The 14,212-nt window shown below is 48.5% G+C and overlaps 1 protein-coding gene across 1 annotated transcript in view; it reads left to right on the top strand.

Moving 5' to 3' along the window:
* The window catches only part of LAP3 (leucine aminopeptidase 3), a 518,160-nt gene that overhangs the window by 442,142 nt on the left and 61,806 nt on the right, over window positions 1-14,212 (top strand). Inside the window, exon 11 of the mRNA XM_069631910.1 lies at window positions 37-116. Coding sequence (XP_069488011.1) covers window positions 37-116 — 80 coding nt within the window. The remainder of the gene's footprint in view (window positions 1-36; window positions 117-14,212) is intronic.

The following is a 14,212-nucleotide window of genomic DNA, read 5'->3' as shown; positions in this document are numbered from 1 at the left end:
AGCCTTGGCGCCTGCTTCCTTCACCCTGTTTTCTAGGTGCCATGGATGTGGCATTGGGATCAGCTGCAACAGGCGTTTTTACGAATTCAACGTGGCTATGGAATCACCTTCATGAGGTAGTGGGAAACAATTTGTACTTTCATTTGTGTGTGATACGCCAAGACCGCCATAGATGTATGATAAGCTCTCATTTCACAGCTACCTGCACATGAGCATTCTGTTATCTTCAAGCTAAGCGAAAATGGTGTTCTCTGTCTGAACGTGAACTGAGATCTTATACTTTTACATCAACTGACACTGAAATATGTTTGAAGATATGCTATGACCATGCCAGGTATGTTTTTAATGGGAAGCTTAAAGGATGGCTGTGGGCTATATTGGTTCTCCAGCATTGTATCTTTCATAGATTCACATACTGCGAATATTTCCCATTGTCAGGCTTGATATCCTCAATAATAATAAAGCGATTTCAATGGAAATGCAAGAAACTGCACTCCCGTTAGTGTACTGTTGGACTCATTTTGGGTAATCTACAGTGCTTCCCGTAACTCCTCTCCTGGAGATCATCTTAGATTCTTTACTGCACGTTCAGAGTTGGGGGTCCTCTCTACAGTTCTCCCTTTACTCAATAGATTTATGAAAATGTATCTACATCTTTTCTATCTTTCTGAAGCTACAGATAAGTACTTTGTTATGGGTGGGTCTGGGAGCATTGCACTCTTTAGATACTCCCCTTGGGGGGAGCACAAGGTAACTGTTTCCTCATGGTAGAGCCTGTTGAGGTTTAAACTCTCATTCCTCAATCCCCCAACCCCCATGGCTGAAGCAAAACATACTTTTTAAAACCTGCTCTATGTGTAGACTAAGGAATCTATGTTGAGGACCACCCCAAAGAATGTACCCTGACCACAATTATGACTCTTGTTCAATTTGTCAGTCTTTTTCAAATAAATGTTTAAAGGCTCGGAACAGACGTCTACTTGTCTGGCTTGATGAAGGCACTTTTGCCTCAGACTCTGCTTCGGTGAGGAGCTCCATTTCACTATGTCCTACCAGACAACCGACCAGAGCCACCTCTTGAAGAGAAGATCCCATGAGGAGGGAACCAAAGAAAAAGGTAAAGAGGGATGATTCACCAAAGCCCATATGGGCCTTGACAAGTCTTGCATGACTGGTAATCCTGCCTAATACCTTCAGCTTTGTTGACAAAAGATTATTCCACGACTTAGTGAACGACCACAGGCCCATCCACAGCTATGTTTTCGAGGATTAAGTCTTTGCTGATGCCTTTGTCCACGAAGCACATTCACGAGCTGTCCACAACACCGTTGACAACTACTTCATCCATGGTAACGACACCAAAGCCTCCGCTCCATCGCATTGACAATGAATTCACAGCTTCTGGCATGATCCCGCAGACAACCTGTTTGTCGACCACTATTCATTTTTTTTGGCTATTCAACCCCCATTGATGCATCCGCATACAGAAACCTCGGAACATCTTTCGTCTCTAAGGAGACCAAACAACCTATTTTTACACTACAGCCAAATTTTGCTCATTCTGATGTACCTCTAGAATACCTAGAGCACACCACTGACCATGATTTTAAAGGCTAAGAGTGCATCTTCTGCGATGAACTACTACTAGGGGCACAACCATCGCATCCCCTCCAATATTGTTAAAGGCACGGAAAGCACCTTACAGACTTTGGTGTCCGAACTCCAAACTAGGATTCCTATCATCCATCAAGGGTGAAACCTGAAGAAATTCTGATACAGGATTCACCCTCAAACAAAATCTGAGCTTTACATGCCATCAATGTTTTGATCCCTTTCCTACAGAGCAATGGAAAGAAGGCTTCCTAAACCACCAGCGAGAGGTCACAGAAATGTCTATTCCCGTTGAAGATGACTTTTGAGAACATAGCCTGGTGGCCATGATGAATCCTTTCATTGCCCCAGCAAAGAAGGAACCATTTGTCAAAAAATGCAGTACACCTGACACTTCCGCGAAATGTTTATGGATGCACCAAACCCAGACTCTGTGTTCTCAGCGTCCGCAAGAAAGAAATCTGCTAATCCTCCATCCCATGCCATCCCTCTGGACAAGGAAGGAAGACCGATTGATGCTTTTGGCAAGCTCTTCATCTCCTCCATTCCTGTGACCACCACTAAGGCAGCAAATTTACTAGCCAACCTAGCTAGATTTGAGGGGGAACTCTGGTTTAAAATTGGCCCATTCTTGGACTTTCTTCCTGAAGATAAGAAGCAGGAGGCTTTTGCACTACTTAAGACAGGAGAATCCACTTATGACCATGCTAGCTCTGTAACCATCGAGATTCCTGACACAGGTTTCTGACAGATAGGCAACGGTGCAGTTCGCTGCCGCTTTGGTGGTTAAAATCTAGCTTTTGACCCGACGTCCAGGCAAATGTTATTGACATGTCATTCAATGGTGAGTAAAATTGTTAAGAACCTGTGATTTCTTTTGTGTGATGGACGTATCGGGGAAATTCACAGAGAAATGCCCCTCTTGGAGTCCAATAAGTGTGTTTTTGGTTCAATGGTGAGGACCTTTTTGGTTAAAAAGTTTGATAACACATTGAAGGCAATCACAATCAGCACACCAAGTTTACTAGGTACACTGCTGCAAAGGCGTCCTTTTCAACCAGTGAACCTTCAGTCAACCTTCCTGCACCAGCAACAGTCAGGCTTCAGGGCGTCTCACAGTACTGAGACAGCCATGCTGGACCTGCAGACTCGGATGCTGAGTTTGCTCGATAAGAACAAGTTAGGGTTGTTAATGCTCCTTGATCTAAGTGCCGCTTTCGATCTAGTGGACCATCATCTACTCATCAAGGCACTTAGAGAAAACGTGGGGTGCTCTGAAGGAGCCCTGGACTGGCTTTTGTCATTTCTATCTAACCGCCAAGCTAGAGTCCACTGGGGTAACAGTTTTTCTGATCCCTGTGACATCCTTTTTGGAGTTCCCCAGGGTGCTAGTTTATCTCCCATGCTATTTAATATATACATGCTCACTTTGTGTAGCTTATTGGGGGAAGCAGGTGTGTCGTTCACGAATTACGCGGACGATACCCAACTCATATTGGAATTGGGGGGCAGACACCACGCTATGGACAGTGAACTGATCGCCAGGATTTACATGACAATAGACGACTGGATGCAGGCAAACTGGATGTGCCTAAATGACTCAAAAACCGAATTGATGATGTTCGGCTCCAGCCGCCAGCTGGCAAATTTGGGGCCTGAGTACAATTCTTTTCTAATCAAAAATGCCACCATTCAGGTGGCTCCTACAGTGAAAACACTGGGTATGATGGTCAACTCTGCGGTCGACTCCCATGCCCAGACCAGCTACCTGCAAAAGAACACAGCGTATTACCTGAGATTAATGAAAGCTATCAAGCCGTTTCTTAATGAAGGTAATATGGCCACGATAGCGAGAGCCATTATTCTATCACGGCTTGATTATGGTAACGCTCTGTTGTTGGGGGCCTCTTCTAAGGACTTATCTAGCTGCCAAGTGATCCAGAATAATGCGGTCAGGCTTGTCAAGAACTTAAAGAAGAAAGATCACACCACAGCAGATAGACTATCATTACACTGGCTCAGGGTTGAAGAGCGTATCAAGTTCAAGGCCCTCTGCTTGGTGCACAAGTGCTTCTACGGCTCAGCGCCGGTATATTTGAAAAAGAGCCTAGTGCCCTACATACCGAGGAGAAGTCTACGCTCGGAGGGTAAATGTCTGCTGTCAGTCCCTAACTTCAAGCTGAAATCTGGCTTGGGCAGATCATTCGTGGTGATGGCCCCCAAATTATGGAACAGCCTGCCCGAAGTGCTGAGGTCAGAGGTAAACCACCTTACCTTCAGGAAGCACCTGAAGACATACCTCTTCAGATGAAGAGCCTGGGGAAAGCAATGTTTCGGGGTCCTTAATAGGCCGCAGTGTTTGTTACTTTATGTCTGTCTTGTTGTTGCTGTATTGTAAGTGCAAGCGCCCTGATGCCCACGGGCTACCGGCGCTATATAAAATAAAATACAATACAATACAATACAATAACTTACCCCATTTACTCTGATTTCTCCAGAGACCACTGCAGAGACTTTGGATTCTGTTGGGGGACATCTCGCTCTATGCTTGGTCCGGTCGTGGGAGGTGTGAGAAACCAGAAGATGTCTCACTTACCAGTCCTCTGGGATATGCCATCCAGGTGGCCGGGGCACTGACATCGCTATTGGATCCAGACCCCGGGGGTGGACCAGTGCGGGAGGATCACCTGGATGGGGGATCCTTGGGATGTGGGGCACCTAATGGCGAGACTGGGTTATCTTTCCCACCCCTTTAAAACGTTTACTCCCTATTTCCCGATCAATTACATGAGCTTTGTAACTCCCCCTTTCCTGCACGAACACATATACATTCCCTTTACACACTGGGTGAAAGACAGACTCTAACATGTCCCAGGACTGTGGTCAGGCAGAATCGGGCAATTACCTGGAATAACTCGCACCTAAATCCCCTTTACCTTCCCCACCTAGATAAAAGGCAGAGCACAGGAACACACTTCGAGCAAGGAACGAGACCGAGCACATGAAGGAGCAGCCTATTCCAGATCACAGCTGAATCGAGGAAGCCAGACGGAAAGTCGCAGAACGAAACCAAGGAGGGTGATGCCCTTGAGCCGTTTGACAAGTAATCGCTGGGCTGTTGAAAACTCAGAAGCAGCATGTTTGAGGCGGAGAAGTGAGACCAGAGAATCCTGTAATGAGTGTCCGAGATACCAGGGTCTCTCCTGCCTGACTAGTCGAGTTGGGTGAGAAGTGCAGGCGCCATATTATCTCCCTTGTCTCCATGATCAAAGCCACAAGCCAAACCTTGTAAACAACTGGTGAGTTGAAGGCAACTGTGTGAAACCGGGCTGCGTAAGGTTACGGGCGGCAACAAAGTGTCAAAAGGCGTTTGATGAAAAGGGAAAGCCGATAATTGTTTTCTGAACTTTGAGAAGTGAACGCACAATACTAAGTAGCAGAGTGGTCTGGCACAGCGTTTGTGCCCATTCGAAAGTTCTCTGCCTGATTGTATCCCGCTAACAGAACTTATGAAATGTGACTATGATGTATGATGTATGAGGAAGAGAATTGAAGTGGTCCTGCAAGGGTTCAAGTCCAATCCTTTGCTTAATCGAAAGTCTTTGGTTTGCAGTGAACCGTGAAAGAAATAGTCTGAGCCCGATGGAGGGGGACTCAAAGAGGAAGTAAAATACTATTGTTGTTTAAAAGGTAAACCCCTGAGGAAAGGACCTTTGAACTATCTTTGAACTTTTGTCTTGCAAGGGAGAAGTCTTCCAGGATTGAGAAAGAGACTTTTGCTTGCGGAGAGATGATATATGAACTGGAACCGTGCACTTGTGCTTAGCCGAATTGAAGTGTGTTACAAGCCCAAGTATGCCACCTTGTTCCATGGTGAAAACATGCGGAAGAGAAATCAACTATCCAGTCATCCTGACATATTTTTTTCATGACACTTTTTGTTATCTACATCCTTTCCTGCACTGTGTATTGCTTAGCAGCAGGGATTGGCAATAGTTTTTTTTTAATATAGGCCCTTTTATTTTGATAAAGACACTGCTAGGACTACGTTATCTTTATTTTGATGATGGTAGCTTGCTCGCATCCTTAGATTTAGGATTAGACATGTTTTTCCAGCCCCCTTGAAGTTCAATAAACACCCTTGAACTGTGATCACTTGTCTGCCTTTCTGGTTTATACCATGCCTCCCTTACAGAGGCCTAGGAGTCATGAGTGTAGGTGTTGTTTTCAGGCACCAGATTTAGTTTTGGTCATTTATTGTACCTGTATTACGGTGCCAGGCACTGTGCAGCTGCACACCCTTGCGAGAAAAGGAAGACCACCACCAGGAAGCGACGAAGACTGGTTGCAGCGGTAGTCACAATGATCAGGCAGGGACAGGTCATTTTCGAATGGTAGGCAAAGGAGGCGGCTCAGCACAGCCTACGTTGAAACTAGAGCGCTGGAATTCTAGGAGAATGCATCTTGTAGCACAAGCTGAATGTTCTCATAGGTTCATGGATGTACTCCGAACAGCGCCTATTGCAGCGAAGTAGCCCAGGGGAGAGCTGGTCAGTCCACCGGACCATTCCCAGGGCTCAGCAGACACGAATCCTAAAATGGGGGTCCGGGTTTGTTCGTAGTGGTTTAGGGGTCGAACCACAGACTAGCTCCTCCTTGAGATAAAGTCAGAGGATCCGTGCTCCACCGGAACTTGAGTGGGGGAATTGCTGCTCATCAATAAAGGTCATCCTTGGGTTGTTAGTGGGCTGCACTTCGTAGGGGTCTTGGCTCCAAGGATGGTCTGTCGTATGGCTCCAGGATATCTCCTTTTAGCCAAGATTTGGACTGGAAACTTGCCACGGTCCACTAAACGGTAAGGATCTGCACCATTCAAACTGGCAGTGCCTATCTAATCATGGATAGACACTTGCCACACAATCTGCAGGACTCCACTTTTAATTCAAAGTCCTCCCATTCGTCTTCCAGTTGGCCCCAAGGATTATCACAGAATACCTTATATCTGCTGCACCACCCCTCAGCAGAGCAGGAATCCACGTCTATCCATAGCTGGATAATAGGTTAGTTTGGGCTTCCACCCTCGGCCAAGGCTTCAGTCGTGAAGCAGCTGGAGAGAAGTGCTGGCAACATTAGTCTTGTCAATAAATTACGAGAAATGATCCACTACTCTGTACCAACATATGGTGTTACTGGGAGTGGTCTCAAATACTGCTACCTCAACATCCCCTTCTGAAGTCAGGGCTGTGTACTATCTCTGCCATTATGCAAACTCTTCTTCAGTGACCCGTTGCCTCTGTATGAGCAATCAAATCCCTCTTGGGCATGCTATCGTCCTGCATATCATTGATCCAAAACTGCAGGTTTTATTTTTGACCCCTGCAGTGGTTTCTGCATGCTTGTTGGAATCAAGGGACTGGACATTGGGACGATATGATCAGGCTAACTGGTGCTTGTAGCAAAGCCCTTCTTTGGTGGCAAAACACAGCTAACCTCAAGAACTCTGTACTTTCACAGTTCCTTTTGTGGGGTTACAGTGGCATTGGACGATTCCATGAGCAGTTGGGAAACTCACACTGGACATCTCCAGGGCAAAGTGACTCTGGTCAGAAAAAAAAAAATGCCATCAATGTACTCCAATTCATGGCATTGTTTTGGGAGTTCCATCGTCCTTGCCACAGCTGCACGGAAACACAGTACCACTATTTCTGGATACCACTAACTGTGTTCTACGTCAGGAAACTGGGAGGTGCCAGATGACGGATCTGTCCAGCAAACCATAAATGCAGTGGAAGTAGACCTTGGTCCAAGGAATGTAACTGGTGCAAACAACTTAGTAGCTGAATCCCTCAGCAGGATACATGGCTTCTCCAGCATTGGATTTTTCATGGATTCACATGCTGTGAATATTTCCCGTCGTCAGGCTGGGAAACATCGATAACTTTAACTTTGTGTTTTCCTATGGAAAACTTCGACACTTTAGTGTCCTATCAACATTTTTTTGGGTGATGCAGGCTACACCAATAGGACGTCTGATATAAATAGCCCTGCCCCGTGGCTTTCCTTCAGATTTCAACCGTCTCCAAACTGTTGGGATCACCTCATGTTGCTCTTTGTGTTTTGTACATGCTTTTTCGTATCCAGCCAGTTTCATCTGTGGGCCAACAAAAAAAAATTGCTGTTTAGGCCGTGTGCTACCTGCAGCCTAAAGGTCTTCGAAGGGGATAGCCATACGGATTGTCTCTACTGCCTGTACCCCCATCATTCGGCGGATGTCTGTGAGATATGCCAAGGGTTTTCGCAGAAGACTTTGAAGGAATGCAACTGCCGGCTCATCTGTTGGCTGAACGAGGGCACTTACCCGGCTTCAGGGGTGGTTTCGGCCCGGGAAAGCCAGTCTTCGGTGACGGCAGGAAAGGCCTCTGCGCACCGACGGGCTGTGTTGGCGCAACCCCCGCTAAGAAGCAACTGACAGAGTTGCCAATGTCTGAGGTGGGGAGAGGTGCCACTGGTGAGGCCCAAAGGAAGTCGCCTCCGGTGCAGTTGCCATTGCCATTGCCGGTTGGATTGGACTGTCCCCGAAGTCATCCTGAAGAAGGCGAGTTGCCAGATTCGGATCAGAAGAGTGCCATGCATGATACCCTGTTGGCGGTGTCTTCCTCACCAATGAGGGACGATGCATGGGATATGGATCCTGAAGTGGAACAGCCTAGTAGCCCGGCTCAACCGTCTCCACCAGATGATTTTGGGGCGTTCCACGCCATGATGGCGAAAGTGTGTCAGGAGTTTGGCCTGGCTCCTGAAGAAGAACGAAAAGACTGTTTTCTCTTCGACCATATGGGAAAGCGATGAAAGGCTGTCTTCTCGGTTCTGATTCTGGACCATGTGTGGCAGGAGGGTCTGCGCATGATGCACCACCCTTTTTCTCAACCTTCAGTGAAGGGGCGTCTGGAAAAGAAGTTCAAGGCTCCTGAGTCTACCCCCAAATGTCTCGTGTCGCAGCCCACGCCCGAGTCAGTGCTTTCAGCGGCGGCTAGCCGTAAGGCTGGAAGCCGACACAAATGAGTTACACCCCCAGACAGTAAAGCCAGAAAGCAGGACGCGTTTGGGAAGAAGGTCATGACTGTGGGGGCTACCACAGTGAAAGCTGCAAATTCCTTGGCTATTATGGCCAGGTATCACAGGGAGATGTGGCACAGGCTGGCCCCGATACTTGATCATCTCCCGGAGCAACACCTCAAGGAGGCAATGCTGCTGGTTCGTGAGGGGGAGGAGGCCTCCAACCACAGCATCAACATTGCAGTGGACCTGGCGGAGTCGGGTTTTAAGCAAATCAATAATGGTGTTGTACTCTGACAGCAGGCTTGGCTAAGTAGCACAGATTTTCACCCAGAAGTTCAGCATAAGGTCGTCAATATGCCCTGTGAGGATGAAGGAGGATACTGAGTCTGCAAAGTGTTTAGGTTCCTTGCAGAGTGGCCGTTTCTTTTAATGGTTTTGGGCATTTCGTGGAGCCTCTGGTAGTGCCCGGTTTGCCGCCTCCGACAGAGGTTACGGGTGCGCCAGCTATTCATCACAAGGCTACAGGCGCTCGTTCCAGTCGGCTCAAAATAGCAGAGATTTTCAAGCACAGCGTAAGTAGGGTACACACGCCTCGGCTGCTAAAGGGAGGCAATCAAAGTCTCAACAATGACTGTTATATGGGCAGTCTGCTGGAGGGCAGGGTGGCGATTCACTTTGACGAGTGGAAACTTATCACGTCAGACCGCTGTGTGCTGGATACAGTACTTCTCAGCCACTCAGTTTCGGCATCCTCCAGTCCCCATTCCGCCCGTATACATGGCGCAACTGCATCTTCCATTCTTGCGGCATGAGGTGGTACCTAATGCTAGTGAAAGGGGCAATAGAACCAGTTCCTGTCTCAGAACAGGGCCAGGGGATATACTCCCGGTATTTTGTCGTAAAAAAGCCCAATGGCAAGTGGAGGCCTATTCTAGATCTTCGGCCACTAAACCAGAATCTGCAACGCCTGAAGTTCAAGATGCTCACACTTCAGGATGTCATCCGCTCGGAGCACCCGGGAGAGTGCCTGGCGTCGTTGGATCTAGAAGAAGCCTACTTTCACATCCCGATGAGGCAAAAACACTGCAAGTTCCTGTGTTTTGTGGCCGGGTAGGATCGATACCAGTTCCTTGTCCTCCCGTTTGGCCTGAAGCCATCTCCCAGGACATTAACAAAGTGCCTGGCTCCGGTGGCTGCCTTTCTCTGCAGGGAAGGCCATCATCTTTACCCCTACCTGGACGATTGGTTGGTAAAGGGTCTGTCACCAGAAGGGACGTGGGAGTCTCTCATGGCGATCATGGGCCTGTTGCAAAGGATGGGATTCGCCATGAACTTCGACAAATCCTATCTGACGCCGTCCAGGGAGTTGGTGTTTCTCGGGGCTCAGTTTCTTACCCAGGACTATCTGGTGAAACCTTCCAGCGATAGTGTGGTGAAGTTGCGGTCCAAAGCTGGCGAGTGGGGCCATGGTGCAGTGGTCTCGGTCCGAAGTTACATGTCACTGTTGGGAGCCATGTTGTCTTGCATTCTGCTCATTCCAAATTACTGCCTGTTCATGAGACCAGTGCAGGAATTCCTTGCAGACAGGTGGTCACATTGTCAAGGGTTGTGGTCGGACAAAGTGGTCGTCGACTGGGAGGGGCTGGTGGAAGCCCTTCGATGGTGGACTTGCACAGACAACCTCGTATGGGGCATGCCCCTGCTGGAACCAGAGTTTCAGTTCACAATCGTGGCAGCCGCTTCCCAGGTGGGGTCAGAGGCGCACCTCGACAAGTCACAGGTACAGGGCCTATGGTCTTGGGAGGCGGCATTGTTGCATATCAACGTGCTGGAGTTGAGAGCCGTGTACTGGGTTCTGAAGTCGGTTCTACCTCACATTCAAGCAGCAGTGCTGTGGGTGTTGACGGACAATACCACCACAATGTTCTACTAGAGGAAGCAGGGCGTCCCACATTCCTGGGTCCTGTCAAACGAGGCTCAGGAGGTCTGGCATTGGTCCCTGGGATCCATATTGTAGCTTTCCATCTGCCAGCGGTGCAGAATGTTCAGGCAGGCACGCTCAGCAGAGACACCAGTCAGCTGCACGAGTGCAGGTGGAAGGAGGAGCAGGTTGCAAAAATCTTCTGAAAATGTGGGTCTCCCACGCTGGACTTGTTTGCCCTGCAGAAGAACAAGCAGTGTCCAGAGTTTGTCAGCAGAGTGGCTCATCCGGAGTCAATGGGGGATGGACTTGTTCTCTTTCCCGTGGAAGGGCCTCTTTGCGTATGCGTTTCCCCCTTTTCCACCGACTCGGAGAATGATCCAGTGGGTGCGCAGGTACCAGTGCAGAGTGATATTGGTAGCCCCATTCTAGCCCAGGCAGATTTGTATCTCCGATCTCCTTCATTTAGCTGTGGAAGAGCCATTTCGTCTAGGAGTGGACCAGGATCTCCTGACGCAGGACGTAGGCAGAGTGTGGCATCACGAGTTCGGTCATCTAGTTATCTCACAGGAGTGTCATCAGATCCCAGAGACGGCAAGGGCCCCTTCTACCAATGAATCGTATGGTCATAAACGGGCATGGTTCTGTGCCTGGTGTGAGGGGCACCCAGAGGTGCATCCATTGGACGTCTCTCTGGCCCAGATTCTCCGGTACTTGTTACATCTTGCGCAAGGGGGCCTGGCGTTATCATCAATCAAGGTGCATTTGGTGGCAATTTCCTGGTTCACAACACGGCGCCATGCAACTCCCCTCGTTAGTGATCGGTTGGTTAAACATTTCCTGAAAGGACTGTTTCGGACATTTCTCCCCCCCCCCCCCTCCGGAGAAGAGGTTTGCACCGGTGTGGAGCTTCAATGTGGTTCTCTGCTCTGATGAAGCCTCCGTTTGAACCCATGTCGACATCTTCCTTGAAGTTCCTCTTGTGGAAATTTGCATTTCTGGTCAGCCAGAGGGGTGTCAGAATTGCAGGCACTGGTCATTGACCCGCAGTACCGGCGATTTATGAGGGACTAGGTTCTTCTGGCTACTAATCCGCACTTTATCCCGAAAGTGACGTTGGCGTTTCACAAACTTGCTTCTATTGCCTTATTCTCGTTCTTTGCTAATGCGTCCACGCCGGCAGAAAAAGCCCTGCAGTCTCTGGACGTCAAGAGGGCATTGAAGTTTTATCTGAACCGTACACAGGGTTTCGGAGGTCAAAACAGCTGTTTGTGGCATTTGGTCCCTCCAACAAGGGGCTATCTATTTCCAAACAAGGACCTTCCCGTTGGGTCTCCTGTGCAATTTCATTTTGTCACGCAATAGCTGGCAAGCCTTTGAGAGGCACTCCTAAGGCCTATTCTACACGGTCCATGGCATTATCGGTGGCGCTACGGTCTGGTATACAGCTCGTGGACATTTGCCAGGCAGCTTCCTTGGTGGTGCTGCATACCTTCACCAGGCACTACTGTCTGGGGCAGCAGCATGTGGAAGATGCGCAGGTGGGATGCGCAGTCCTCCAATGCCTGTTTCAGTAAGGTAGGACCTGCAGCATCGGGGGTGTTTTGTTTGTTTTTTGCCTTGCTGTTTGTGTTATGCCTGGGGTACAGGTCATTTGGTGGGTTCATTGTCATGTCTTAAGGCATGTGGTGTGGTTTGTCTGTCAAGCACCTCCATGTTGTCATAGTGCTATCTAATCTATTCACAGCATGTGAATCCATGGAAGATCCAATGCTGGAGAAAGGGATTAGTTTCTTACCTGTAACTCCATTTCTCCAGCGTTGGTATCTTTCATGGATTGACATGCGCCCACCGGCCACCCCTGCAGGCAAACCTTGGTTAGGGTTTTCTCTATTTTGGAGGTTAAAATCTGAAGGGAAGCCGCGGGGGCGGGCTATTCATATCGGACGTCCTACTGGTGTAGCCTGCAGCATCCAAAAAGAACGTTGATAGGACACTAAAGTGTCAACGTTTTCCATAGGAAAATGCTAAGTTAAAGTTACCGAGGTGTCCCAGGCTGATGGGGAAATATTCACAGCATGTGAATCCATGAAAGATGCCAACACTGGAGAAACAGAGTTACAGGTAAACTACTCCCTTCTGCCATGAATGGGAGCATATACAGGGTCCGGTAGACCTCTTTTAAGCATGGGGGAAACTGGCATAGAGTGCGAACTGTTCGCAAGCAGGTTACCTCAGCTAGCTTGTGAGATGCATCAAGTTACTCTGTCATGGCAAGTTTGTTTACAACTTCCCACCAATACCTCTCATCCGAGAATCCTTCAACAAGTCCGTCATGCAGACTGATCATTGTACATCCAACATGCCCAAGACAATACTTGATCGCCAGCTTTGGATATTTCATAGATTCACATGCTGTGAATATTCCGTTGGGCTGAAAATCCTCAGTAACATAGAGCAGTTTAAACTTAAACTGAAAACTTTGTCACTTTTGTGCTCTTAGTCATTTTGGGTCTTACTGCCCACAGCCAATAGAAACGCCTCCCTTAACTCCTCCCCTGTCGGCCATCTTCAGATTTTTTACCACACTTTAGTGTAAGGAGTCCTCAAAAATCATATTCCAAAATTATTCATAGAATTCTTGAAGAGATAAAAATTTTCATGAAAGATTTATATTTTTCGAAGTTTACTCAACGATCGGCGTGAGCAGCGACCGTCCTAGCGCCGTATACCGTTCCCGTTGCTGGTAATCTTTGACAAAGCTTTGTCTGCTTGTTTTGGGCCTACCTCATGGCTGAATCCACGAGGAAGAGCCTGTTCAAGGACTGTGCCCAGTTTTGACTGAAAAATATCTACGTAGAGGATCCCCACAACTGCTGCCTCTGTCTTCATCCCCTCCATGTCACCCTGGACTGCAAGATCTGACAGTCGCTGATGGATCATAATCGTCTCGTCGCTCGAGGATGCCAGCGGGGACTTCGGTGAGGAGTCCTGCCTCATTGCGGCAGGGCAGGACGGCCCAACGAAACACCTCTACTAAGAGGTCCGGGTCGCACAAAGTCCAAGCCACCAGCAAGAGGAGGCATAATGACACCTACGCCAACGACCAACGAGCCCAGATCCTTGCACAAAGACCGGTCTTCACCAAAGGTCAGTGCCCAAAGGGTGTCAGCAGGAAAAGAAAGCCAAGGCCTTTTCCGCCGCTCCAAGAAATCAACGTCTTCGAAGCCCACTTAAAAATCTGATGGCCACTCTTCGCCTTCGGCGTCGAAAGCTTGCTCGTCATTGAAATCGGCGGCAAGTTAGTCAACGTCGACGACCAAGCCTCCATCCAGGTCGTCTACCCCAAGGCTGTCGATGCAGTCTACTGGCGTTAAAGCTGTCAACGACTACGACGACTAGTGCGTTGAGGATCCTGTCAACGGCATCTACGTCGACTGTTTCAACTTCACTATCAACAGGAAAAAGTGGATCTTCCCATAGGATTGTTACCACTGCCATTGCCCCTGGCGTCGCCGACATCCACACCATCAGTGTCTTATTTCTTTTGACGGCCCGTCCACAGGCTTCATTCCCTAACCTTGGGGTGGCCTTGCTACTGGGAGATAGTGTATCAGATCA

Source organism: Ambystoma mexicanum, chromosome 6q, assembly GCF_040938575.1.
Source record: "Ambystoma mexicanum isolate Mex_15411 chromosome 6q, UKY_AmexF1_1, whole genome shotgun sequence".
NCBI lineage: Eukaryota > Metazoa > Chordata > Amphibia > Caudata > Ambystomatidae > Ambystoma > Ambystoma mexicanum.
This window is presented reverse-complemented; position numbering and strand designations above follow the sequence as displayed.